Source organism: Pongo abelii, chromosome 8 (assembly GCF_028885655.2).
Source record: "Pongo abelii isolate AG06213 chromosome 8, NHGRI_mPonAbe1-v2.0_pri, whole genome shotgun sequence".
Taxonomy (NCBI): domain Eukaryota; kingdom Metazoa; phylum Chordata; class Mammalia; order Primates; family Hominidae; genus Pongo; species Pongo abelii.
In genome coordinates, this window is record NC_071993.2 from 70,373,761 (window position 1) to 70,401,416 (window position 27,656).

Consider the following 27,656-nt stretch of genomic DNA (forward strand, 5'->3'; position numbering starts at 1 on the left):
ACCCAAAAAACAAAACTAGGTAGTGAGAGCCACACAGATAAAACTATAATTCCCCTCCTCACATATCTTCAGTAAATGGCATTGGAGAAGGATTACGTTGTTTAATGCTATATCTACAATTTAAGTGAAATGTTTTTGGTGTTAGTATTTCTCTGGACCACTTGTTACTGCCTCTCTTGTCTGGTCGTTTATGCTCTCACTTCTAGTTGGTGACACACCTAGAACAGGTCTGAGAACTTACTGCTTTACCCTACATAATACTGCCATTCAGAGCCTGAGAATCTTTTCTCTGCTACTGCGTTTTTCTCCTTTTGCTCCCTGTACTCAGGAGTGTGTGTCATAGGGCAGGCCGAGTTTCAGTTAGCTCCTAATGTGGATATTGGAAACCCCACCTGCCTGCCAAGTCCTTTTGGCTGTGAGCAAAGTGGAGGCTTGGTACTTGTCATTCCTTTGCAGCAGTTGAGCTGAAGGAATGCTGCATGGCTTGTTGGAAGTTGCTTAGTGGCCTTGAGTGGGGTGTGTATGAGGTTGTGTGTAGAAAGGTGAGGGTCTTATAGTCTGTGTGGGAGATATGGGTTCTTTTCTGATATCATGTTAATCATCAGGCAGTATTTATTGACTACCTCCTTATGACTAGCACTGTAATAGGAGCTTTTGAAATAGAATAATAAAATATATAATTGAGTCATAGTTTAATAGTCAAACATTTCTAGATCTGCCACTTACCAGTGTTGAATTGGGCAAGTTAATGTCTTTAAGCCTCTCTTTACTTTTCTGTAAAATGGAACTACTAATACCTATCTGATAGGACTGTTGTGAATATTAAATAAAGGACATAAGTATCGTGTTTAGCACATACCTGACTGTAGTTACTATTTCATTTCATGTAGTCATATTATGACAGATACGATATAAAACAGAGAGTAATAAAAATAGAGAATAATGTGACAGTAGACTGTATAATCAAATACTTTAATTGTGACATGTAGATTATAAATAGTCTGGGAATTTACAGAAGGGAAAGAACAGTCTTATGCAACCATTTAATATTCCTGTACCTCAGTTTTTCCATTGGACATGCTGTAGACAACACTAGGTGATCTCCCAGAGAATGATTAAGATGTTAAAGCATTTTTGCATTTTTAGATGGTGCATATGATGGTGAGAAGGGAGGCAGAATGAGGAATTGTTGATGTTGGCAAATTTAACACTTAACATTTAAAAATTTTTCCTTATGTGGATGGACATGGCAGCCTTATAGGAAAACTTAAAGCTGGAGATATGGTGATTTCCTTCCAGGGAACATACTTGCTTTGGTATTACTTTCTGTTGCCTCACTGGCATTTTAATTAGTTGAAAACTAAAGTTGGTCAATGGATTGCCTCTGATTGTGAGCCCTTGGATATAATCTGGAGATTAAGTGATTTGTAACCAAAATTATCTCTCTGATCCTCTGGCAAAAATGAAACAAACAAACAGGGCAGGAGAAGATTTAGTTCTCTTGGACTGCATGTTAAGGACATGTGGTTTACTCAGCATCAGTGTTTCTCTGGATGGAACATCTTTACTCAGAACAGATCTTAGACTGCTAACACGGCCTTCCCACCTTTAAGCAGCTTTTCATGAGCATATTCATGGAAAACACCTTTTAAAAAGTGCTTTATTCACAATGTCCAAAAGAAACTGTTTCAGTTCCTAGTTTGTGTGTGCTTACTTGGTGATTTGTTTTGTGTTAGCCTGATACTGGAAAGTTTGTATTTGGTTTTTATTTCTATCCAGATCAACTTTCTTCTGCTTCAAGAAAATTTCAGAGAATTTTCCCCTGAAAGTAAAGCTGTTCATACCTTTTTTTCCATCTCTTTAGTTTGGGTGTCTCTCTCTTTTTTTTCTTTTCTTTTTTTCTTTTTTTTTGGCGTTGTTTGCCAAGGTTTCAAGTTTATAGTGAGAGGTGAGGCAACGTTGATCTTGGCAGAACAGTCCAAAGCCAGTAGAGTCATTAAGTGACGCAAGCTTTTGATTTTTTTTATTTCTGTTAAAGCTCTCTGACACAGCTGGCTATTCTAGTCCCAGAAGAAAGAGGAGATACTTGCTGAAGATCTGGATGGGACAATAGAAGTTTGGGGCACATTAAAAAGAAGCAGCAAGAACAGCAACAAAAACCTCAGATGATTCAAACAGGCTTCTTCTTGGCTTTGTGGAACCTTTTGCAGTTGCTCAGAATTTGAGTTTTTGCTTCAGAGGATGATGAGACAAGGCAATAGAGGGCGAGGAGGATTATGTTGGATTCTTGCTTATCTGTCTGCCTCTCCTTCCAGTTGGAAAAATCTTCAGTCCATAAGAAGCATTATCAACAAGCCTGAAGAACATATCTTACCCTGATCCTGGATGCTGTTGGAGTTGAGAATTACATCCACTGCACCAGGACTTTATGGAGGCTGTTCAAGAAAAATAGAAGGAAGCAATACTTAAGGATTTCTCTGTTTGCATTAGTCCTGTGCCATGTTACATTTTGGAGATTGTTTGGAACAAGTGAGGGAGGGCTCTGTCATCTTGATCTAGGAGGATACCTGAGTCCCTTGACTACACAGATGATATTTGGAAGGTGGTAAACTCAAAATCTTCCAAAATAAATTCACTAAATTCTAGATTCCCTTTCCTTTTAGAACTTTAGCAGACAGAAATTCCTGCCAAAAAGGCACAAATCCTTCTCCATTTTTTTTTCAGGCTAAATGTGAACAATAATGTCTTGGAAGACAAATTATTTTTCAGGGGGTCGTGGTAGTGTACAAGGGATGTTTGCACCTCGAAGCTCAACCTCCATAGCCCCCAGCAAAGGCCTCAGCAATGAGCCAGGGCAAAACAGCTGCTTCCTCAACAGTGCCCTGCAGGTAAGGGTAATTTCTTTATTTTTGGTGAACTTTGACTTTTAATTGCTGATGCTGTATTTCTGATAACTCTTTTTAAATAAAATGCTTGATAGTCTCTGTTTGAGGTTAGTAACCTGAGATAATTTTTACATTTATCTGTGTGATCTTTGGCAAGTCACTTTATCTCTTTGAATCTCAATTACCTCATTTGTAAAAAAGAGGGATTAATAATGATAAGAGAAATAATAATAACTGCAACTACTATTATTTACATGCCTAAAGGGAGGTAAATGGACCAGGTGATCTTTCAGACGGAATCTTGCTCTGTCGCCTAGGCTGGAGTGCAGTGGTGCAATCTCGGCTCACTGCAACCTCCGCCTCCCGGGTTCAAGTGATTCTCTTGCCTCAGCCTCCCGAGTAGCTGGGACTACAGGCACCCACCACCACGCCTGGCTAATTTGTGTGTTTTTAGTAGAGACGGGGTTTCACCATATTGGCCAGGCTGGTCTCGAACTCCTGACCTTGTGATCCACCTGCCTTGGCCTCCCAAAGTGCTGGGATTACAGGCATGAGCCACGACGCCTGGCCTATCTTTCTATTTATCGACTTTTTTTCCTGAACAGTCTCTACCGGTTCCTATTTTTCTTTTCTTTTCCTTCTTTCTTTTTTTTTTTGACAGTCTCACTCTATTGCCCAGGCTGGAGTATAGTGGCCCAATCACAGCTCCTGCAGCCTTGACCTCCAGGGCTCAGGTGATCTACTGCCTCAGTCTCCTGAGTAGCTGAGACCATGGGCAATCTCGGCTCACTATAACCTCTGCCTCTTGGGTTCAAGCAATTCTCATGCCTCAGCCACCCAAGTAGGTGGAATTACAGGTGTGCATCACCACACCTGGCTAATTTTTGTATTTTTAGTGGAGACAGGGTTATCATGTTGGGCAGGCTGGTCTTGAACTCCTAGCCTCAAGTGATCCGCCTGCCTCAGCCTCCCAAAGTGCTGGGATTACAGGCATCTGGCCTGTTTTCTGTTTCTCCTTTTGGGAGCAAGGTGTGTTATCCTAGTTGCTTTTCTCTAGTATAGAAGCAAAATTCTTTCCATAAGTCAAAGACTTTCAGGTATGTTAATCTCATCTCTTAATATTCAGGCTTTTGGCCCACATAGTGAATGGAGTCTAGTCTTTGTCCAACTTATCTCCTCCCTTTGAGCTCTCCTGTTTTGGCTCATAACTGATGTCTAGTCAGATACACTTGAACAGAGCTAGGGGAAAGTAAATTCCCTTAAGGTGATTATCTACCCTACATTTTTCCTTTCACTGTTGCTTGCCACTTGAGTGATCTTAGAATCCCAAAGCTTTCTGTCTGTCTGCTCTGCCCAGTCACACCCATAGCATGTTAAGTTCATCCCCCTTGGCCTAACTTTCAAGTAATTACTTTCTCTTCTTTTCTGCTCTTCAGTGTAAAAGTAAATGAAATTTGCCACCCAAGATAATTATACTTGGGTAAAATATTAGCTTGACTCCTCAGATGTTATGAGAAAATGGGTTGCTATGAGAGAAGACAAGATATTTAGTATAAAGAACAATGGTCTTGGGCATTAGGAGGAGACCTGGGTTCTAGTTTTAGCCATTCTGTAGACTAGTCTTGTGACTTTGTACAGGTAATAGTGTCTGAGTTTCCTCATTCATAATACAAGAATGTTGCCAAGCTTATCTAGGTAATAAAAGTTTCATGCTCTTTCTCAGTTTTTATTTATTTATTTTTGAGACAGAGTCTCACTCTGTCGCCCAGGCTGGAGTGCAGTGGTGGGATCTCAGCTCACTGCCACCTCTGCCTCTTGGGTTCAAGTGATTCTCCTGCCTTAGCCTCCCGAGTAGCTGGGATTACAGGCTGTGCGCCACCACACCGGGCTAATTTTTGTACTTTTAGTAGAGACGGGGTTTCGCCATGTTGGCTGGGCTGGTCTTGAACTCCTGACCTCAGGTAATCTGCCCACCTCGGCCTCCCAAAGTGCTGGGCTTACAGGCATGAGCCACTGCGCCCAGCCTCTTTCTCAGTTTTTAAGTTTTTATTAGTAAACAATAAACAAAATTCTGTGCTGGCAAGCCTATAGAAAAAATTTAAGTGCTTTCCCTAATTATTACTCAAATTTCATGTAGTTAGGTGGAGTTGGTTAGGTTTTTGTCCTGGATGATGCACATTAGTTTTCTTTCTTTCTTTATTTCTTTTTTTTTTTGGAGCCAGAGGTCTCACTCTTTTGCCAAGGCTAGAGTGCACTGGTGTAATCATAGCTCACTGCAGCCTTAACGTCCTGGGCTCAAACGATCCTCCCACCTCAGCCTCCCTAGGTAGCTAGGACTACAGACACATGCTACCACACGTGGCTAATTTTTTTTTTTGATTGTTTGTGGAGAGAGGGTATCACTATAATTGCCTAGGCTGGTCTTGAACTCCTGGGCTCAAATGATCCTCTTGCGTTGTCCTCCCAAAGTGCTGGGATTATAGGCATGAGCCACCACACCTGGCCACATATTAGTTTTTTTAGTTACTTTGTATCCTGATAATACTTTTGTGATTTAGAAGCAGGCAAAATAAGGCATTGATATAAATGTGTTTGTTTACCCGTGTCTTGGCCATAGTCCCATTTTTGTAATTGTTTTTTTCTATGTGGTCTATTTATATTGTCAGTTGAAACAATACTATTTATGATTTTCCATTCTAATTTCCAGTGCCACATATAATACATTATATATATGTATATATATATATATATACACATACATATTTCTGTATCCATACTTAATGATTGAGGCATTGGTGGTTTTGGAGTCCCTATTATAATCATGTTACATGTTGAAAATAATTGTTGTTATGAGCTAATATTCTAACTTTTGGTTTCAAAGCTGTGTTTGCCACAGAGGAGTTGAACCTATTACATTTGTTACAAAAAGATGTTATTTACTTGGGAGCATAGCCAGTTTCAAAGAACTTTTAGAGTATGTATCTTGAGACATATAAGTAAGAAGAAGCTCCAGAGGTGTGCTGTCATCTGGGGCTCCAGAAATTATGCTTTTTCATGTATTATGACATTAAATGTTTTCCTAGCAAGGGGGAGCTTCCTAAGGCATTATGCTATATACTACATCATTTCTTTTTTAACTAAAAATTGCAATTTATTCAGATTTCCTTAGTTTTTACCTGGTGTCCTTTCCTGGCCCAAGATTTCATCCAGGATACCACATTTAGATTTACTTGTCATGTCTTCTTAGGCTCCTGTTAGCTGTGACATTTTCTCAGAATGTTTATGTTTTTGATAATCTTTGACAGTTTTGAGGAGTACTGATCAAGTATTTTTTTGGATATCCCCCTTCCCCTATTGGAATTTGTCTGATGCTTTTCTCATGATTAGACTAGGGTAATAGGTTTTGGGGAGGAAGACCACAAAAGTATAGTGCCATTCTCAACACATCGTATCAAGGATATATACTATAACATGATTTATCACTGTTAATATCATATTTTTTCCCCATTTCAACAAAAGTATAAAAATCATTATTTTTTACCCTATTTGACTTAAGGAGATCACACTTCTCTTAGAAATGTCTGAAAATTGAGAGTTCGAACAAAGATAAAATTCCACACTACCGCTCACATTTCTACAGTTCACATTTCTAATATAAGTTTTAAAATATTTTTGCTTTTCTTGTGTGGATCATTAATATAAATCCTTATTCTTCAGCTTTAACCCATAAATTTCCTCTTCAGGATCACATTTGATGTATATCATGTCATATTTTAACTGTATTACCTTCACTTTACGTTCAAATTAATATCTTTCCCAGAATATGACCATTTATTTTTCTTGTTAGATACCTCACCTTTTTTCACGTTTGTTTTAATATACTAGAATGAAGTTGTCTTTTGGAAGTAAAGACATCTTCTGCAGTCATTACCTATGTTTGCTTGAACTCTTTACTTTAAAATTAAATGGTAGCTTTTTATAGAGTAATGAAATATTTTCCTTTTCTCATCAGGTTTTGTGGCACTTGGATATCTTCCGACGTAGCTTTAGGCAGCTTACAACTCACAAGTGCATGGGAGATTCCTGCATCTTTTGCGCTCTCAAGGTAAGTACTTCCAATTAGTTTCTTCTCACTACCGTTGGGTGGCCAAATGGTCAATACCAAGGTGGTTTGGTTAATCAGGATGATGCCAAAGAAATTGTTACTGAATTATCTACCCGTGGTTTAGTGCAAAAATGGATATGATTGGTTTGCTTGCTTCAAAGAATTAGTACTTGGCTTGGGTAGTCTCCTTTACTGAACCTTTTTTGCTTATGCAGCTCTGTTTGATGTGATAGAATACTGTGCAAGTATGCTTCTCCTTTTTTTTTTTTTGAGATGGAGTCTCACTCTGTCACCCAGTCTGGAGTGCACTGGTGCGATCTCAGCTCACTGCAACGTCCGCCTCCTGGGTTCCAACAATTCTCCTGTCTCAGCCTCCCGAGTAGCTGGGATTATAGGCGCGTGCCACCATGCTTGGTTAATTTTTGTATTTTTAGTAGGGACGGGGTTTCACCATGTTGGCCAGGCTGGTCTCAAACTCCTGACTTCAGGTGATCCGCCTGCCTCGGCCTCCCAAAGTGCTGGGATTACAGGCGTGAGCCATTGCGCCCAGCCTGCTTCTACTTTGAGTGTTTATTTGAAAAGCTAATTCTAAATTTTTCATTTTAAAAGAAGATGCAACTAGGTGTTTTTAACATAATTAATTTTGTTTGTTAAAGCTAAATTTAGCAATAAACTCTTCCTATTGATAAATGCCAGTACAACGGGTGAGGTGGCACATGCCTGTAATCCCAGCCTTTGGGAGGTCAAGGTGGGAGGATTGCTTGAGCTTAGAAGTTAAAAGCTGCAGTTCTGATCACACCACTGCACTCCAGCCTGGGCGACGGTGAGACCCTGGCTCAAAAAAAAAAAAAAAAAAGAAAAAGGAAAAGAGAATAATGCCAGTACTAAAATTTTTCTATTCCCTAGTTTCCCATTACCCCACTTAAAAGATTCTTTTATACCAGTTCTCTACCCCATGTATTGTTTAGTTTTAAATTTTTCATTTCTGTTTTTTTTCTTCCCCACCTGTTTCCAAGTTTTTCATTTCTGAATAAAATGAAACCAGAGATTTCTTTAGAGCAAAGAAAATGGCCTAAAGTGAGAGATTTCTGACTTAGAGATTTTAGGTATGTTGCTAAAGAGAAAGAGCTATGATGTGTAAAGGGCCAATTCTGTTGCTTTCTCTGTTTCTCCAACATGTAGTTTCCCTACAGTTTCTTAGTCCAGATATATAATGGATTATATGGATGAGTCTGTCTGATTTCTGAGTAAGCTTCCACAGTCATTTTTGGTCTCATAAAGTCTGAATTCTTGGTTTGTTACAGGGATGTTTGGATGTGATCGTTATATGTTTAATTTATAATAGTTGCTTTTACATCTTGAAATAGGAATTGTGACCAAAAACTTTAGATTTTCCCAGTTATATTAGTTATTTACAATAACTGACTCAAAATTTTTTTTGACCAGTATTACTATGGAGGGTGTTTGTTTTTTTTTTTGGTGATGAAATCTTGCTCTGTTGCCCAGGCTAGTCTTGAACTCCTGGGCTCAAGAGATCCTGGGCTCAAGAGTAGGCTGGGATTACAGGCTCATGCCACCACACCCAACTCACTTTGGCGTTTTAAGCCCATGATAGGCAGATTTTTTTTTTCTTTTTTTGAGACGGATTTTTGCTCTTGTTGCCCAGGCTGGAGTGCAATGGCGTGGTCTTGGCTCACTGCTACCTCTGCCTCCCTGGCTCAAGCGATTCTTCTCCTCAACCTCCCGAGTAGCTGGGATTACAGGCGCCTGCCACCACACCCAGCTAATTTTTGTATTTTTAGTAGAGACAGGGTCTCACTGACTTCAGGTGACGCCCGCCTCAGCCTCCCAAAGTGCTGGGATTACAGGCGTGAGCCATCATGCCCAGCTGGAACCATTATAACTTGTAACAAAATGTAGAATATAAATTATTGGTTTATTGGGGAGTTCAAATATGAATATTAATAAAACCAAATCTTTTACAAGTTGAATATAACATTTCTTACTGTGCCCATTTAGACAGGGGTCCATCCAAAGGGCGTTTTATCTGATTTTCTAAAAGATACATTAAGTATCTAATTTTAAATAAACAAGAAATACAGTAGTCCTGTGGTAAGTCCAAAGGAAGTCTGATTCATGGCATTAGAGCCATGCTAGGGAGAAAAAAACAACAACAACAACAAAAAGTCATTCAGAAAGGGAGAGAAAAACAAAAAAACGTGTTTGGGGATACTTACTAGGGAAATGTGAATCCTGGAGAAGTCCCTGTAGAAGAACTGTCTGACACTGGAAACTCTTGTCTGTACCAGGAAGGGATGAGAGCACTTATATGACCTCTGATAGTCCTTTGACTAGTCAGGACTGTGCTATACTCTTCATTGATCTGGGTGGGACTCTGGAGAACTGGCTGCCACACTCTTGTTGTATTTCATTTTCCTGAGGGACAAACTGTTACTTAGTATAAATCAGTATCATTATATAAGCCAGAAAGATGAAGAAAACCAACCGCTAGACTTACCCTCTGAGACACACAAGTACAGAAGGGAAATTGTCAATTTGTTGGGCTGAGGAAATATTTTGGGACTCTTTCAGGGAGACAGTTGCTTGTGGTGGATAGATAAATGGGCTTGGGGATGTATTTATCAAAGGCTATATTTTGGGTCTTCATAACTCTGGGGATGTGTTAGAATTCTGGTACTTTCCTCATTACATCACTGCCTGATCTGACCAAGAGATTTATTTTCCTTCATTGCCTCATTTGTTGTGTTGGGAGTGTATTAAAATTTGATTTTTTTTCCCCTAAGTGCTTTTCAGTTCCTCAGTGCCATATAGATGTTAAATAATTAGGCTCTAGTTTGAACACACTTCACGTTTTAGATGGCGTTGTTTCTATTCTTTTAATTATTATGTACTTGATTTGAAAATTATAGACTTGTAATGCAGATAGACTAATTTGGAAGTGTGGATGAGCTGAACTTGATTTTAGTAGTTAAGAAGTTTAAATTGTTAGAATAGCCAGTTTTCAAGAGCTATTCCCTCGTCCAGGATGGAGGGCTTCATTTTCTGAGAGAAGGGAAAGGATGATAAACATATGAAAGAGTAAACTTGAAATGAGCCATCAGCATCTGGGTCCTCCTGTACGATGTCTCTTTTGTTCCCCACTTTAAAACTACTTTTATAGGGCTAGGAGCAGTGGCTATGCCTGTAATCCCAGTGCTTTGAGAGGCTAAGATGGGAGGATCACTTGAAGCCAGCAGTGTGAGACCAGCCTAGGCAACATAGCAAGACTCCATCTCTACAAAGAAAAAAAAATTAGTGGGACATGGTTGCACATACCTGTAGACTCAGCTACTCTGGAGGCTGAAGTGGGAGGATCACTTGAGCCCAGGAGTTCAACACTGAAGTGAGCCATGATTGTGCCGCTGCACTCCAGCCAGGGTGATAGAACAAGATCCTGTCTCTAAAAAAATAAAAAACAAAAATACTTTTATTGAAAATAATACAATTCATCACTGAACTAGATTCTAGTCATTGTAAATAAAACAAAACCAAAGGAAAGATATAAAGATTATAAAGGATCAAACAAAGTTGCCATTATTTGCAGATGATATGACTGTTACAAAAAAACTCAATCTACTGATAATTAAGAAGCAGCAATGAGAGAGTATAGTGGGTTGTTGCATCAAGGCATAACATTCAGTTCTGTTTCTTTTTTTCTTTGAGATGGAGTTTCACTCTTGTTGCACAGACTGGAGTGCAATGGCGCGACCTCAGCTCACTGCAACCTCTGCCTCCCAGGTTCAAGTGATTCTCCTGCCTCAGCCTCCCGAGTAGCTGGGATTACAGGCACCCGCTATCATGCCCGGCTAATTTTTTGTATTTTTAGTAGAGCTGGAGTTTCACCATGTTGGCCAGGCTGGTCCTGAACTCCTGACCTCAGGTGATCCCCCTCCTTAGCCTCCCAAAGTGCTGGGATTACAGGTGTGAGCCACTGCACCCAGCCCAGTACTGTTTCTATAGCTGGCAACAAACAGAAAACGCAATTTAAAAAGCATTCTATAATAGCAACAAAGTATGTGCGGTAAATATGAATAAATCTTACAAAAATGGTATAAGACATTTGTGTAAAACCACAGAAATCCAGTGTAATGAGTAATCAAAGTCAACACCCTTGCAGTAACTCTTCAAGTCAAAATAGAAAATTGCCAGTACCAGCAGGACATGGTGGCTCACGCCTGTAATCTCAGCACTTTGGGAGGCTGAGGCGGGTGGATCACCTGAGGTAAGGAGTTCAAGACCAGCCTGGCCAACATGGCGAAACCCTATCTCTACTAAAAATACAAAAAATTAGCCGGGTGTGGTGGCGCATGCTCATGATCCCAGCTACTCAGGAGGCTGAGGTATGAGAATCACTTGAACCCGGGAAGCGGAGGCTGCAGTGAGCCAGTATTATGCCACTGCACTCCAGCCTGGGTGACAGAGGAAAACTCTGTCTCAAAACAAAACAAAACAAAAAAACAAAAGAAAATTGCCAGTACCATGTACATTCTCCTCCCTTTTTTCTCAATCAGATCTCTTTTCTCCCAGGGACTTCCTAATGTTTGTGGTAATCATTTCCTTGTTGTTGTTTTTTGTTTGTTTGTTTGTTTTGAGACAGAGTCTCACTGTGTTGCCCAGGCTGGAATGCAGTGGCATGATCTCGGCTTACTGCAACCTCTGCCTTCTGGATTCAAGTGATTCTCCTGCCTCAACCTCCCAAGTAGGTGGGATTACAGGTGCACGTCACCATGCCCAGCTAATTTTTGTATTTTTAGTAGAGACAGGGTTTCACCATGTTGGCCACGCTGGTCTCAAACTCTTGACCTCGTGATCCATCCGCCTCGGCCCCCAAAGTGCTGGGATTACAGGCGTGAGCCACCGCGCCTGGCCCATTTCCTTGTTTTATCTGATGTTTTACTACCTATATATTTATTCTTAATCTAATTTTTAAATTATCTGTTTTTGAGACTTCATTGTAAATGGAATCATTGTATGCAAATTTTGTGTGTGTTTCTTAGCTCAGCAATATGTTTATAAGAGCATCTACATTGTTGTGTGTAGGTCTAGTTCATTTTCATTACTGTATGGTATTTCTTTTTCTTTTTTTTTTTGAGACGGAGTTTCACTCTTGTTGCCCAGGCTGGAGTGCAATGGTGCGATCTCAACTCACTGCAACCTCCACCTCCCGGGTTCAAGTGATTCTTCTGCCTTATCCTCCCAAGTAGCTGGGATTACAGGCATGCACCACCATGCCCGGCTAATTTTGTATTTTTAGTAGAGACAGGGTTTCGCAATGTTGGCCAGGCTGGTCTCGAACTCCTGACCTCAGGTGATCTGCCCTCCTCGGCCTCCCAAAATGCTAGGATTACAGGCATGAGCCACTGTGCCTGGCCTTGGTATTTCTTTGTGTAAATAAATCACTGTTGGTGATCTCTTCTACCAGATGACTACCAACATGACTGCCAACTACCAAATGTTGGTAGTCATTTGGATTGTTTCCAGTTTTTTATTTTTATGAAGAGTATTACTAAGAACATTTTTGTACATGTTTACCTATGTGTACACACACATTTCTTTAGTACACATGCCCAGGACTGGAATTGCTAGATCATAGAATATGTATGTCTTCACCTTTTTTAGATAATGCCATTTATTTTCCAGTGTGGTGGTACTCATGTATACTCTGATCAGTAGGCTTATTTTGGAAGTTGAGAAAAGATAGTTCTGAAATTTACATAACAAACAGGGAAAAATAGGACACTGCTGAAAAGTAACAACAGAGTGAGTGACTTCAGAGTAGGTAGGCTAAGTTATTATTTATTTATTTGAAATAGGATCTTGTTCTGTTGCCCAGGCTGGGGTGTAGTGGGGCTATTATGGTTCACTGCAGCCTCGACCTCCTGGGCTCAAGGAATCCTCTTGCCTCTGCCTCCCGAGTAGCTGGGATCACAGGCAGGTGCTACCATGTCTGGCTGATTTTTAAATTTTTGGTAGAGATGGGTTCTCACTATGTTGCCTAGGCTGGTTTTGAACTCCTGGGCTCAAGCAGTCCTTTCACTTCGGCTTCCCAAAGTGCTGGGATTACAGGCATGAACTACCATTCCTGGCCCAGAGTATGCTAAATTATATCGTGGTAACAAACAACCATAAAATCCCTGTGATTAATAGACCAAAGATTTATTTCTCATTCACTAAAGATAAGTAGGGATACTACTGATTATGTCACTTAGGTACCAAAGCTACAATCATATTGAGTATTATTATTTTTTAGAGACAGGATCTCGCTCTGTCACCCAGCCTGGAGTACACTGGTACCAGTCATAGCTCACTGCAGCCTCAGTTTCCTGGGGTCAAGCAATTCTGTGCCTCAGCCTCCCAAGTAGCTAGGACTATAGATGTGTGCCACCATGCCCAACTCCTTTTTTTTTTTTTTTTTTTTTGGTAGATATGAGGCCTTGCTATGTTACCCAAGGCTGGTCTTGAATTCCTGGCCTCAAGTCATCTTCCCACCTTGGCCTCTCAAGGTGCTGGCATGAGCCACTATGCTTCACCACCATATAAAATATTAGTTGCTAAGCCAGAGGGTAAAAAGAGCTCTGGAGGATTTTGCACAGGCAGTTAAATGCTCAGCAGGTCACTTCACTTTTGCTCACAGCTCATTGAAACAGAACTAATCTTGTCCCACTGACCCACAAGGGAACCTGGAACTGTAGTCCTATGGTGATCCTTGAGAGGGGTAAGACCAGAGATATTTGCCAAACAGTATTAATGACTAGCATACTTTACCAGATATCAAGAATTATAAAACTAATAATTAAGATAATGTGGTATCTACACAGTATGGCAAATAAATCAATGGAACAAAATTTGTAGTTCAGAAATAGTCATATAGGAAACTTGCTACTTGCCCTGTGAATCTAAGGAGAAAATGGATTTTTCAATAAATGGTGTTTAGACAATTAGTTATCCCTACAGGGAAAAGAAAAAAGGAAATTAGTTTCCTATTTCATACCATACCAAAAGGAAGAATTTCAGATATTAAGGACTAAAATGTGACTCACACCTCTAACCTCAGCACTCTGGGAGGCCAAGGTGGGAGGATCGCTTGAGCCTAAGAGTTTGAGACTAGCCTGGGCAACAAAATGAGATCCTGTCTCTACAACAAGTCAAAAATTAGCCAGGCATGGTGGTGCGCACCTGTCGGCCCAGCTACTTGGGAGGCTGAGGCAGTAGGTTCGCTTGAGCCCAGGAGGTCAATGCTGCAGTGAGCTATGTTTGTGCCACTATACTCCAGCCTGGGTGACAGAGTGAGACTCTGTCTCAATTTTTTTTTTTTTTAAGTTTTAGAAGAAAATATGAGAGAGTATCATGACCTCAGGGATAGGGAAGTACTTATTAAATAAGACATGAAAAAAAATGTTAGGAAGTTGGTAAATTTTACTACAAAAATTCAAAAACTTTCATTCATCTAAAGACTCCATAAAGAATGTAAAGAGACAAGGCTACAAACCTGGAGAAAATATCTTCAACATATATATGTAATAAAAGATTAGTATCCAGCATAGAACTCCAGAGAATTCCTATAAAAAATAAATAAAAGGCCGGGTGCAGTGGCTCACGCCTGTAATCCCAGCACTTTGGGAGGCCGAGGCAGGCAGATCACCTGAGGTCGGGAGTTCGAGACTAGCCTGACCAACATGGAGAAACCCTGTCTCTACTAAAAATACAAAATTAGCCGGGCGTGGTGGTGCATGCCTCTAATCCCAGCTGTTTGGGAGGCTGAGGCAGGAGAATCACTTGAACCTGGAGGGTGGAGGTTGTGGTGAGCTGAGATCGTGCCATTGCACTCCAGCCTGGGCAACAAGAGTGAAACTCCATCTCAATAAGTAAATAAATAAATAAAAGATAAATGAGTCAAGAGAAAAATGGACAAAGCTACAAACAGGCCTTTCTCAGGATAGGAAACCCAAATAACCCCTAAGCATATGAAAAATGCTTGCCCCCATTAGTAATCTAAGAAATGTAAATTAAGCCATACCCTTCAGATTGGTAGACATTTAAAAATCTGATAAAATTGTTACTGCCAGGCTGTGGTGGCTCACATCTGTAATCCCAGCACTTTGGGAGGCTGAGGCAGGAGGATCGCTGAGCTCAGGAGTTTGAGACCACCATGGACAACAAAGTGAGATCCTGTCTCTACGAAAACATTTTTAAAAATTATCTGGGCATGTTGGTGTGTGCCTGTGGTCCCAGCTACTTGGGAGGCTGAGGTGGAAAGATCACTTGAGCCCAAGAGATTGAGGCTGCAGTGAGCCTTGATCATGCTGCTGCACTCCAGCATGAGTGACAGATAGGGTCTATCTCAAAAAGAAAAAAAAATTCAGTGTTACCAAAAATGTGGAATAATGAGAACTTTACATACATTGCTAGCTGGAATATAAATTGATATCACTACTTAGGAAAACAGTTTATCATTACTTACAGAATTGAACTTGCACCATGTAACCACCTCGCAATTCCACCCCTAGCAATACATTGTAGAAAACTTCTTGATACATAATGTGCCAGAAGATATATTTGAGAATGTTCAAAGTAGTATATTTTGAGATTGTAGAAAAATGGAAATAACACATTCCAACTACACTAGAGTGGATTTAAAAATTATGGTTTATTCCAATAGTAAAACACTATATAGTAATGAAAATGAATTCTGCAGCTGCATGCAACAACTTGGGCTAATCTCATAAAATATCACATTGATTGAAAAAAGCAAGTCATAGAAGACTATATGAATCACGATTCCATTTATATATAAATCAAAACCAGGCAAAACTGAAGAACATATTGTTCAGGGGTACATGCATGTGATAAGTCTGTAGAGAAAAAGGAAATGCTTTTCACAAAATTCAGGATAGTTGTGTTCTGTAGAAGGTGGAGGGTAGATTTCATGTAAGTATGTAATCAGTTGGAGAGGCTTAAACTCATGGTTTATTTTTCTATTTCTTAAATTGGGTGGTGGGCACATGGGTGTGTGGGTGTTTATTATTCTTTGGCTATGTATGTGTATATGTTATGTTTATTCTCTTTTTGTGTGACTATTTTAATTATAAAATATAGAAAAGCACTGCAACCATTCTAGGAAGCACACTAAAGTGTAAAGAGGAAAGCTGAAAATTGCCTGAATTCTAGCATGGAGATTGTAATTTCTCTCTCTCTCTCTCTTTTTTTTTAATGAGACAGAGTTTTGCTCTATCACCCAGGCTGGAGTGCAGTGGCATGATCTCGGCTCACTGCAACCTCTACCTCCTAAGTTCAAACAATTCTCATGCCTCAGTCTCCTGAGTAGCTGGGATTACAGGCATGTGCCACCACGCCCAGCTAACAGATTGTCATTTCTTTTTATGCTTCCCCTCTGGTCTGTATTTCTGGTAGTAAGTCTTTTTGCCCACTGTTTTTGTAAAAAGATTACTCTTTTCCAGATCCCTAAATTGCCCCTCTATCTGTAGTATCTTCCTACTTCATTTGTTTTTAAACCTGAGAATACCCTGGAATGCTATATTGAAGTTAGTATCTTCTCATAATCCTGAAGTGGCTCCCACTTGTTTCTTAAATCACTTAAAAATGCGTGATTACAAACATTTTAAAACTTAATTTTATATTTCTTTCCTTTCCTTCCCTGGGCATTCTCCATTTCAATTGTGGTAACAGTGCACTTGCTATGTCTACCTCTTAGACATTTCAGATGCCATTCACTTTGCATGGAGTGTTTTGCCTCCCTTTTGCCAAACCACATTCACTTTTCAGAACTCTGCTTCAGAAGTTAGCTTCTTCATGAAGTTTTATTTAAATTTTAAATTTTTTAATTAAAAAAAAATGGAGACAGGGTCTTGCTGTGTTGTCCAGGCTGGCCTTAAACTCCTGGCCTCAAGTGATCCTCCTGCCTTGGCCTCCCAAGCTGCTAGGATTACAGATGTGAGTCACTGTGCCCTGCCCTTCATGAAGTTTTAGAAATGCTATCTATCTAGATCTATGATTGTTTGACTTAATAGTATTTAGCATGGCTGAATGAATTTTTGGGAAAGTAGCTCAACTCTTCTCTCTTGGTATTTCTCACAGTGCCTAGTACAGTGCTTGGACCATACTATAAACACTCTACTTTTCTGTGTTTTCTGGGTTGATAGAATCTTTTAGTAGTTCTTAGATTTCTTTTTTTTTTTTTGAGACGGAGTCTCACTCTGTTGCCCAGGCTGGAGTGCAATAGCGTGATCTCCTCTCACTGCAACCTCTGCCTCCCAGGTTCAAGTGATTATCCTGCTTCAGCCTCCTGAGTAGCTGGGATTACAGGCACCTGCCACCACGCCCGGCTAATTTTTGTATTTTTTTAGTAGAGACAGGGTTTCACCATATTGGCCAGGCTGGTCTCGAACTCCTGACCTTGTGATCTGCCCACCTTGGCCTTCCAAAGTGCTGGGATCACAGGCGTGAGCCACCATACCTGGGCTTCTTGGATTTTATTAAATAGTTATGGAGTTTTTGGTAGTTGCCTTCCGTTTTTCTTCCTGTCTTTTATGATCTTTCTCACTCTTGTCCTATTTGATGGAAAGAGGTTTTCATCCTGTGACTTTTGGTCTCACTTTTTTTTTTTTTTTTTTTTTTTTTTGAGATGGAGTCTTGCACTGTCACCCAGGCTGGAGTGCAGTGGCGTGATCTCGGCTCACTGCAAGCTCTGCCTCCCAGGTTCACGCCATTCTCCTGCCTCAGCCTCCTGAGTAACTGGGACTACAGGCACCCGCCACCACGCCTGGCTAATTTTTTTTTTTTTCCGCCACCACGCCTGGCTAATTTTTTTTTTTTTTTTGTATTTTTAGTAGAGACGGGGTTTCAACATGTTAGCCAGGATGGTCTTTGATCTCCTGACCTCGTGATCCGCCCACCTTGACCTCCCAAAGTGCTGGGATTACAGGCGTGAGCCACCATGCCCGGCCTGGTCTCACTTTTTTTAGTAGGCCTTTCTCATTTGGTAAGGGAAGGGTGAAATATGTGCGTATTGTGGATGAGGCTGGAGTGATGATGGAAAAGACCTGCTGAAAGAAGAAAGCAGGCCTGGGATTCTGTCAGCAAAGCATTTATGTGGTATTCTGTGGTTAAGTTACATGTTATCTTGTGGTGTTTCCAGTGTGGGTATAATTTTATATACTTAAATACCATTTTTTCACTGCTTCCTATTTAAAAATTAGAGGGATGTTTGGTGAGGCTAATAAGAATTCCTTTTTGCTGACTCCTTATGATCTGTTTGCATTCCCTCTTTTTTTTTTTTTTTTGAAATGGAGTCACTTTGTCACCCAGGCTGGAGTGCAGTGGCACGATCTCAGCTCACTGCAACCTCTGCCTCCCAGGTTCAAGTGATTCTCCTGCCTCTGCCTCCCCAGTAGGTGGTGGCTATTTTTTGCATATATTTTTAGTAGAGATGTGATTTCACGATGTTGGCCAAGCTGGTCTCGAACTCCTAACCTCAAGCTATCTACCCTCCTCAGCCTCCCAAACTCTGCTGGGATTACAGGCATGAGTCACCATGCCTGGCCCTGTTTGCATTCTCTAATGTGAAGCTGATATGTAAAATACTTTTTTTTGAGATGGAGTCTGGCTCTGTCACCCAGGCTGTAGTGCAATGGTGCGATCTGGACTCACTGCAACCTCTGCCTCCCAGGTTCAAGTGATTCTCTTGCCTCCACCTCCCGAGTAGCTGGGATTACAGGCGCCTGCCACCACGCCCGTCTAATTTTTTTTTTTTTTTTTTTGAGATGGAGTTTTGCTCTTATTGCCCAGGCTGGAGTGCAATGGCGTGATCTAGGCTCATCGCAACCTCCACCTCCCAGGTTCAAGTGATTCTCCTGCCTCAGCCTCCCTAGTAGCTGGGATTACAGGCGTGTGCCACCATGCCTTGCTAATTTTGTATTTTTAGTAGAGACAGGGTTTCTCCATGTTGATCAGGCTGGTCTCAAACTCCCAACCTCAGGTTATCTGCCTGCCTTGACCTCTCAAGGCGCTGGGATTACAGGTGTGAGCCACCGTGCCCAGCCTACTAATTTTTTGTATTTTTAGTAGAGACAGGGTTTCACCGTGTTGGCCAGGCTGGTCTTGAGCTCCCAACTTCAGGTGATCCACCTGCCTTGGCCTCCCAAAGTGCTGGGATTATAGGCATGAGCAACCATGCCTGGTTGTAAAATTCTTGTTTTGTAGTTTTGTTTTTCTAAACAGGAAACTCCAAACTTTCTCAATTTGAAATACAGTTAACCCTTGAACAACACGGGTTTGAACTGTGTGGGTCTGTTTATATGTATTTTTTTCAATAGATATATTATAAAATTTTTTGAGATTTCTGACAATTTGAAAAAACTCACAAACCATGTAGCCTAGAAATATCAAAAAAATTAAGAAAAAGTTATGTCACAAATGCATAACATATGTAGATAGTAGTCTACGTATTAATATTAATCAAGTATTTATATTATTGGTAAGGCTTCCAGTAGGCTATTAGTAGTTAAGTTTTTGGGGTGTCAAAAGTTATACACAAATTTGCAATTGTATGGGGTCAGTTCCCCTAACCACTGAGTTGTTCAAGTCAGCTTTATAAGGACTTGCCAATTCTGTAAAGTCAGATTTCTTTTATTTGGAGTATAATTATTCACTCTAGGAACCACTGTTAAGGACAAAAGGAAACATTAACATGTTTCTAGATGAATCAGAGGCTAGCCAACTTTCCCTTAGTCTGATGTTTAGATGAGGGACTTGCCTTTCCATGTGTGGCTTAAAGATATATATTCCTGAGGCCAGGAAGGGTGGTTCATGCCTGTATACAATTTTATACATTTGTATAATATTGTATACTATAATGTATACTATAATACAATACCATGCCTGTATACAATTGTATAGTATTGTATCCAGTACTTATAATCTCTTTGATTTGTACATAGAATTTATGATCCATTTCTTTTGGTTCTGTAAAATGTACTGGTTTTTTTCTGTGTTACTTGATACTAAGTCCCTACAGTAAATTCAGCCTCAAAATCTTGCATGCAAGTTACTAATTATGCCTTTCATTGAAAATATTTTGTGTCGGTGTGTCATTCTGCTTACTTTGAACCATGATGCCTGTCAATTCTGACTTAAAAATTGAAGATTGGGCGTGGTGGCTCATGCCTGTAATTCCAGCACTTTGTGGGGCCGAAGCGGGCAGATCATGAGGTCAAGAGATCGAGACCATCCTGGCCAACATGGTGAAAACCTGTCTCTACTAAAAATACAAAAATCAACTGGGCGTGGTGGTGCGTGCCTGTAGTTCCAGCTACTCGGGAGGCTGAGACAGAAGAATCACTTGAACCCTGGAGGCGAGGTTGCAAGTGAGCCGAGATCGAGCCACTGCACTCCAGCCTGGGCAACAGAGCAAGACTCCGTCTCAAAAAAAAAGAATAATGGCTCTTTAAATCCTTCTTGAGCTGGTCTTGATGTGGTTAGTCACTGAACCCATTTATTTGATAAATAACCCATTTATTCTCCTTTTGAGAATAAAACTTTCTCAGGCCTGTAATCCCAGCACTTTGGGAGGCCAAGGTGGGTGGATCACCTGAGGTCAGGAGTTTGAGACCAGCCTGGCCAACATGGTGAAACCTTGTCTCGACTAAAAATACAAAAATTAGCTGGGTGTGGTGGCACTCACCTTTAGTCCCAGCTACTCGGGAGGTTGAGGCAGGAGAATTGCTTGAACCCGGGAGGTGGAAGTTGCAGTGAGCTGAGATCGTGCCACTGCACTGCAGCCTGGCCACAGAGTGAGACTCCATCTCAAAAAAAAAAAAAAAAAAAAAATTAGCCAGGTGTGGTGGCTGGCACCTATAGTCGCAGCTACTTGGGAGGCTGAGGCAGGAGAATCACTTGAACCTGGGAGGCGGTGGTTGCAGTGAGCGAGATTGCACCACTGCGCTTCTGCCTGGGTGACAGAGCAAGACTCCATCTCAAAAAAAAAAAAAATTGAAGAAGTTTGTGAGCTAATTACCCTGTCCCCTCAAAAGCCCCAAATTTATTCTATCTCATATCACTAAAATATTTTTTCTAACCTAAGTTACTGTTATGCCTATAGCCCAGTGGTCTTATTTATTCTTCACAATGAATCTACTCTTACACCCCTGGCCCCCAGGGTATGACTTGACTTTGGTGTTGGCTTATTTATTTATCTCTGTTCAGGAGAGGAAATCCGTCCTCTGTATTTAGTGTGCCACAAAGATTTTGTTCTTTCAGGGATTGTACTAGAGGCTTTGCAGTGCCAGGATGTAGGACAGAGTGTTTTTTGTTATAGGCAAAGCAGAATGTGCATTGATTGATTAAATTAAACAAATCTTCTCAATTAGTGATTTTTCTTTTAAGAATGCTAGTATAAGGCATGAAAGCCTGGGAATGGTGCTGATAGAGGGTGGGTGGGGAGGAAATAGAATTTTGTATATAAGGTATCCTGTAATATCTATATGTGGAGAGCAGTTAGACTGTTCTGATGGGACAGGAAGGTATGTGTTTTACTTGTAGTCCACTTGTTAATTGGGGGAAATTTGAGAATTCAAGGAATCTCTAGTATTTTTCAAGTTATACCTTATGCCTGTTTCTCTGTTGTGTACTGAAGCATAAGCACAGAGAATAAAATGATATAAGGAATTACTCAGCCCGGGCATGGTGGCTCATGCCTGTAATCCCAGCGCTTTGGGAGGCGGAGACGGGTGGATCACGAGGTCAGGAGTTGAAGACTAGCCTGGCCAAGATGGTGAAACCCCGTCTCTACTAAAAATACAAAAATTAGCTGGGCGTGGTGGCAGGTGCCTGTAATCCCAGCTACTTGGGAGGCTGAGGCAGAGAATTGCTTCAACCTGGGAGGCAGAGGTTGCAGCGAGCCGAAATGGTGCCATTGCACGATTGTTGCCTGGGTGACAGAGGGAGACTCTGTCTCAAAAAAAAAAAAAGAAAAAGAAAGAAAGAAAAGAAAAAAAAAGAAATTACCCATTGTTCATTATTAATCAATTCCTTTCTTTTGCAGATTGTAGAAATGGAAGGTTCTTCATTGTTCTTTAGTCACAGCCACTATCAGAGAAGAGAAAACTCATTATTCTGGACTGATTCTTTAAACCAGGAAATTAGATTTCTAGTATATTCCCTAGAAATTTTAGCTGGTAATAAACAGCTGTCACATAAGGAAGTATGTCCTTATGTCTAATCCAAATATCATCTACTTGAGTTTAACTTCATTGTTTTGATCACCTATGTATGAATATGAGCATATGTGTATGGTCCTTTGATCATCCTTCCCTTAGTTTTAAGTTCCTATTAGACTGTGACTGGTTTAAATATTCTCAACTAATTTATCCATTGGCAAAACTTGAATAGTATAAAATGAATCCTTCAGCTTTTTAAAAAAAAATTGGAGTTCAGAATTGTATATGATATTCAAATAGAAGGGGTATGACTGCAAGGAAACATATAGTGAATCATCATGATTCTTTCCTTGCCAGAATTTATGGCAGATCCTACAGTTTAGACAATCTCAAAACCTTGTGCATATCCAGAAGGGTCTCCCCTTTCAGTTTTTCCTGTGGGGTAAGTGGTTATGTATTCTCAAAATTTGATTTGAATACTGTTGGTAATTTATAACAGTCTTGCAGTTTTGATCTTGGCAAAAATTAGTAAATTGACTACTGTATTTTATAAAACCTCAACATTAGCTTATTATTTCTCACTAAAAGCAATACCTTTCTGTGGTGAATTTGGCCCATCTCTGTCTCTGTCCATTGTCTTGAAGTCTTGATGTTCCTGTTTATCTTTGTCTCTTGTCTTTGTGCATATGTGAGTTGCCTCTATTTTGCATAGGTGGTAGCAGGAATGAGTGTGATATGTAGCTTATGATTGTCTTTAACCTTACCATTGCAAGTCCAAAATATTGTTATGAACAGAATGCAAATAAAGTCTTAAAGTTATGAGGTGATATGGTATTGATAATTGACTTTAATTTAAAGAGACTGGTAAAGGATAGGTATGTGCTTTTCTAATCGAGAGTCCAGAAGGTAGATATATGGTTAGAGAATCTCAAGGGAGAAACTAGCCAGCTCTTCTCTGCCTTCGCCAAAGTTAGATCAAGAGTTTGTATTAAATTACATATGTGATGATATTAAGACATTAATAACTTCTGGGGTGTGTGTGATAATGATATTATGGTTATTTATTTATTTATTTATTGAGACAGGGTCTTGCTCTGTCACCCAGGCTGAAGTGCAGTGGTGCAATTATAGCTCGCTGTAGCCTGGAACTCTTGGGCTTAAATGATCTTCCCACCTCAGCCAACTGTGTAGCTGAAACTACAGGCATATGCCACTGTACCCAGTTAATTTTTTTTTGTAGAGACAAGGTCTTGCCTTGTTGCCCAGGCTGGTCTCAAACTCCTGGCTTTAACCCATCCTCCCAAAGTGCTGGGATTATAGGCATGAGCCACAGTGCCCAGCCTTATGGTCATGTTTCAGAGAAAAAGTTGTTATTTTTTAGAGATATATTTTGAAATATTTACAAATGAAAAATATTTGGCACTTGTTTCAAAATGATCTGAGAGTAAGTTAAGTGGGTGGGTGGTATAGATGAAATAAGATTGGCCACAGGTTGATAATTGTTGAAGTTGAATGATAAATAAAGGGAGATGATTTAGCTCTTCTGTCTACTCTTGTATGTTTGAAATTTTCTACAATAAAATGTTAAAATCCTATGTTATTATTTTTGAGTGCCAAAAGGGTAAAATGTTTTCCCCCTCTTAAAAGACAACTTTCAACATTCTTTTGAATACACAAAACCGAGTGAACGTCTCTTTTCCAGTAGTCAGTGATCCTCAAGGACTAACTCCTTTTACTTACAGAGGGTAGTGTTTACAAAGAAGCCAGACTGGCCAATTAAGTTCTATAATTCCCAGGAGATGTAGCGAAAGCAGTGATTATGAGAGCCAAAATTGGGAAGTCCAGGTCGAGAAGAGAAACCCTAAGAATTGAGTTAATGGCAGGGTGTAAAGGTTTTTACACCTTTGCAGAAGGTATTGCAGGGATGAAGTGGGCTGCCCACTGGAGCACTTTCCAAAGACCTTGAGCTCAAAAAGCACCAAAATTAGTGACAACCTTTCTCCTTAATCCTCACCTTCCCTACTCATGACTTCTTTTAGATATGACTGGGAAATCCTGAGAGAGAAAAAAAGCTGTTCCCCACTTAAAGACAAGAGTCTGTTTTAGGGGAAAAAATACTTAAGCAACAGCTGCATTTGTAGATGTCCAAGCACAAAGGCTTTCTGTTTTTATGGTACTTCTATCTTATTTACGTGGTTTTTGCTAATACAAATAATTATGTGCTCATGTGGATAGAATTGTTTGCTGCTTAATCAAGAGAGATTCTGGGTGGGGAAGCACCTGCTTTTAGTCATTAAAGTCTTGTTGCTTTTGTACTGCATCCAAGAAACTAGTTAACAGACAAAAAGTGATTTGCCTTTTCCTGAGAATGAAAAGGAAGACCTCTTTGGTTTCACCCTGTGAAGAAGAGCAGAGAGAAACTCCAAGGTGGATTTTCTCTACTTGTTGAAATGGAACCATCAGGGACCCCACAGGAAAAGTGATTCTTGGGTTTTGGTTCTTCCTGCCCTTTCTCTCTGCCTGTCATAGAACTCAGCAATTGGAAGAATACCAGTTTTTGTTCCTTATTGGTGCTGCCACCTGTTCTTACTGCTGAACTAAATGTTCTTGGCTTTCTTTGGTGTGAACAGGATCTCCCTCTGGGAAAGGTGGGAGGAGGGTGAAAAAGAGAACGGGAGGAGGCCCATTCCAGTCCCTGTGCTCATGTGAGAGGGACACACAGAGGTTAGTGTGCTGCTCTAACAGAGGGGCTTTGTGCTACAGCTTCTTCCAGAGCTCCACAGATGCATGCTGGGCGGGCTCAGTCAGCTTTACCCCCAATACACTTGCTTCTTCCTAACAATAGCAGAGCAAGACTGACAACAATAATTAAAATAAGAGAATAAAGAAGATGTAGTCAGAGGCCATTCTGAATGCATTCAGATTCTCAGTGTGTATGAGGAAGGCTGCCTGTAATTAAGAGGTGAGAAAAGATTATATCGTGGAGACGTTGATACCACTGAACTGAGGGAGCCAGGTCTATTGTTACAGACCCACTCTGGGTGCAGTCAGAGCTCTGACCTTAAGACCTTTCCCTTTCTCTACTGAAACCCTTGTTATCTAGGTCATGGGAAATATGCCTCCTTTGAATGGGAGAAACAGAATGGAGAATAGAAAAAAGTGTAGTTCTTCCTACTCAGATCTCAGAGACTGAGGAAGTAGCTCAAGGTAGAAGCACCTGACTCAGATCCCTTCTTTCATCATAGGACAGTGACAAACAGGCTCTTTAGCAACGTGAAATGACTCCCAAATAGAATAATAGTAATAATACCTAACATTTAGCACTTATCACACTGACAGAGATTAGTCTAGGATATATACATTTATATTTTTGTTTTTTTTTTCCTGAGACAGAGTCTCGCTCTGTCGCCCAGGCTGGAGTACGGTGGTGTATTCCACCTCCCAGGTTCAAGCAACTCTCCTGCTTCAGCCTCCTGAGTAGCTGGGATTACAGGTGATTTCCACCACACCTGGCTAATTTTTGTATTTTTAGTAGAGATGGGGTTTCACAATGTTGGCCAAGCTGGTCTCGAATTCCTGACCTTAGGTAATCCTCCCGACTCAGCCTCCCAAAGTGCTGGGATCACAGGCGTGGGCCACCACGCCCGGGTGATGTATACCTTATATATACGTGTGTGTGTGTATGTGTGTACTCATTTAATCCTCAAATAACCCTGGGCAGTAAATACTTTTTTTTTTTTTTTTTTTGAGACGGAGCCTCACTCTATCGCCCAGGCTGGAGTGCAGTGGCACGATCTCGGCTCACTGCAACCTCCGCCTCCTAGGTTCAAGCAATTCTCCTGTCTCAGCCTCCCGAGTAGCTGGGACTACAGGTGCTCACCACAATGCTTGGCTAATTTTTGTATTTTTAGTAGAGACGGGATTTCACCATACTGGTCAGGCCAGTGTAAATGCTATTATTAAACTCTCTTTTAAAAGACAAACTGAGGCCTTAAGAAGTTAAATAACTTACCCAAGATCATGTAGCTGAAGTATCAGGTTGGGATTTTGAACCCATTTTAGCTCCAGAATCCAGTCTCTTAACCATTACACCATACCATCTCTGAGTGGAGCCCTGTCTTTCTCAAACAGGGTCATCTGAACCACAGAACACAGAAAGTGATTAGAGTGACCATTTTCTTAATTCTCTCCAAGATGGCATATAGCTAGTGCTATGCATAGGAGAGTTGCTATTTCATTAGGAACAGTTGAGGCCCTAGAGTATTAGGGCTTAATTCTTGAGGAAATCCAGTTGAAGAAGACTAAAGGGGCCAGAGTTTATAAATTTCAGATTTGTATAGAACTATCCTGGAAATAATTTCCTGTTGGTTTGTTTTGGAACCAATTTTGGATTTTGAACAAAGGACCAAACCTCATCCATCCTTTGTTCTGTAATAGAGCCTATGTCAGCAGTAATTTCTTATCAGTAACAATTGAGAAGAGCTACAGGCTGGGATGTAATAGTGGTCACTAAATTTTGCCAAGCTGGGTTGACCTTCTTTCAACAAATCATCATGTCGTCAGGCCACTATGCAATTTGTAAAAGCAGTCACTGCTTTTTCCCCCTTCCTTTTCCTTTGTTTCTCCTTATTTCTACAAAGGTTCAAAACCCCATAGGTCACTGGACACATATCCAATTATTTAACTGTGGACCTAGATCATTCCTTTTGGTCTAGTTTAAGAGGTTACTGATAGACATTCTTCCCCTTCCAGTAACAAATTATGGAAGGCCCTGCCCTGACTTTCCTTGTCCTTATAATGGACTTGTGTATAAATTTCTAGGTTAAGCCAAAATAATGTGGAGTAATTATAACAGATTTCCCTCACAGCTTATTAAATAATACTAAATATGTATTGCTGGCACTGCCTCCCCCACATCATATGGAGACATTTGTAGGAACATGATAGCAGGTTACACAGTAATCTGTTCTTGAGCTGCTGCAGGAGTAGATATTCAGTGTGTATGAGGAGGAAAGGTGCTAGTGAGAGGGCAGAATAGGAAAAACAATTTTTTTTTTTTGAGACAGAGTCTTGCTCTGTCACCCAGGCTGGAGTGCAGTGGTGCAATCTCGGCTCACTGCAAGCTCTGCCTCCTGGGTTTACACCATTCTCCTGCCTCAGCCTCCACAGTAGCTGGGACTACAGGCGCCTGCTACCACGCCTGGCTAATTTTTGTATTTTTAGTAGAGACGGGGTTTCACCTCGTTAGCCAGGATGGTCTTGATCTCCTGACCTCGTGATCCACCCACCTCGGCCTCCCAAAGTGCTGGGATTGCAGGCGTGAGCCACCATGCCCGGCTGGAAAAACAGTTTTGACCTGAAATTAGCAGAACTAAATTTAGTCCTATTTTGTCCTAACCAGTTATATTACCTTAAGAAAGTTTTTCTGCTTTT

General features: G+C 40.6%; 1 protein-coding gene across 36 annotated transcripts in view; it reads left to right on the top strand.

Annotated features, from left to right (window-relative positions):
- Nucleotides 1-27,656, top strand: part of USP54 (ubiquitin specific peptidase 54) — a 127,137-nt gene that overhangs the window by 46,193 nt on the left and 53,288 nt on the right. For 18 of the 36 annotated variants that reach the window (XR_010141419.1, XR_010141421.1, XR_010141420.1 and 15 more), the window contains 2 exons: nt 2,039-2,888; nt 6,898-6,990. Coding sequence is in view for 33 of the 36 variants with exons in the window: in XM_063727323.1 (XP_063583393.1) it covers nt 2,742-2,888; nt 6,898-6,990 (240 nt within the window). In the remaining 3 variants the exon portion in view is untranslated. The remainder of the gene's footprint in view (nt 1-2,038; nt 2,889-6,897; nt 6,991-27,656) is intronic. The other 18 variants (XM_054523311.2, XM_063727333.1, XM_054523315.2 and 15 more) reach the window with 2 other exon arrangements.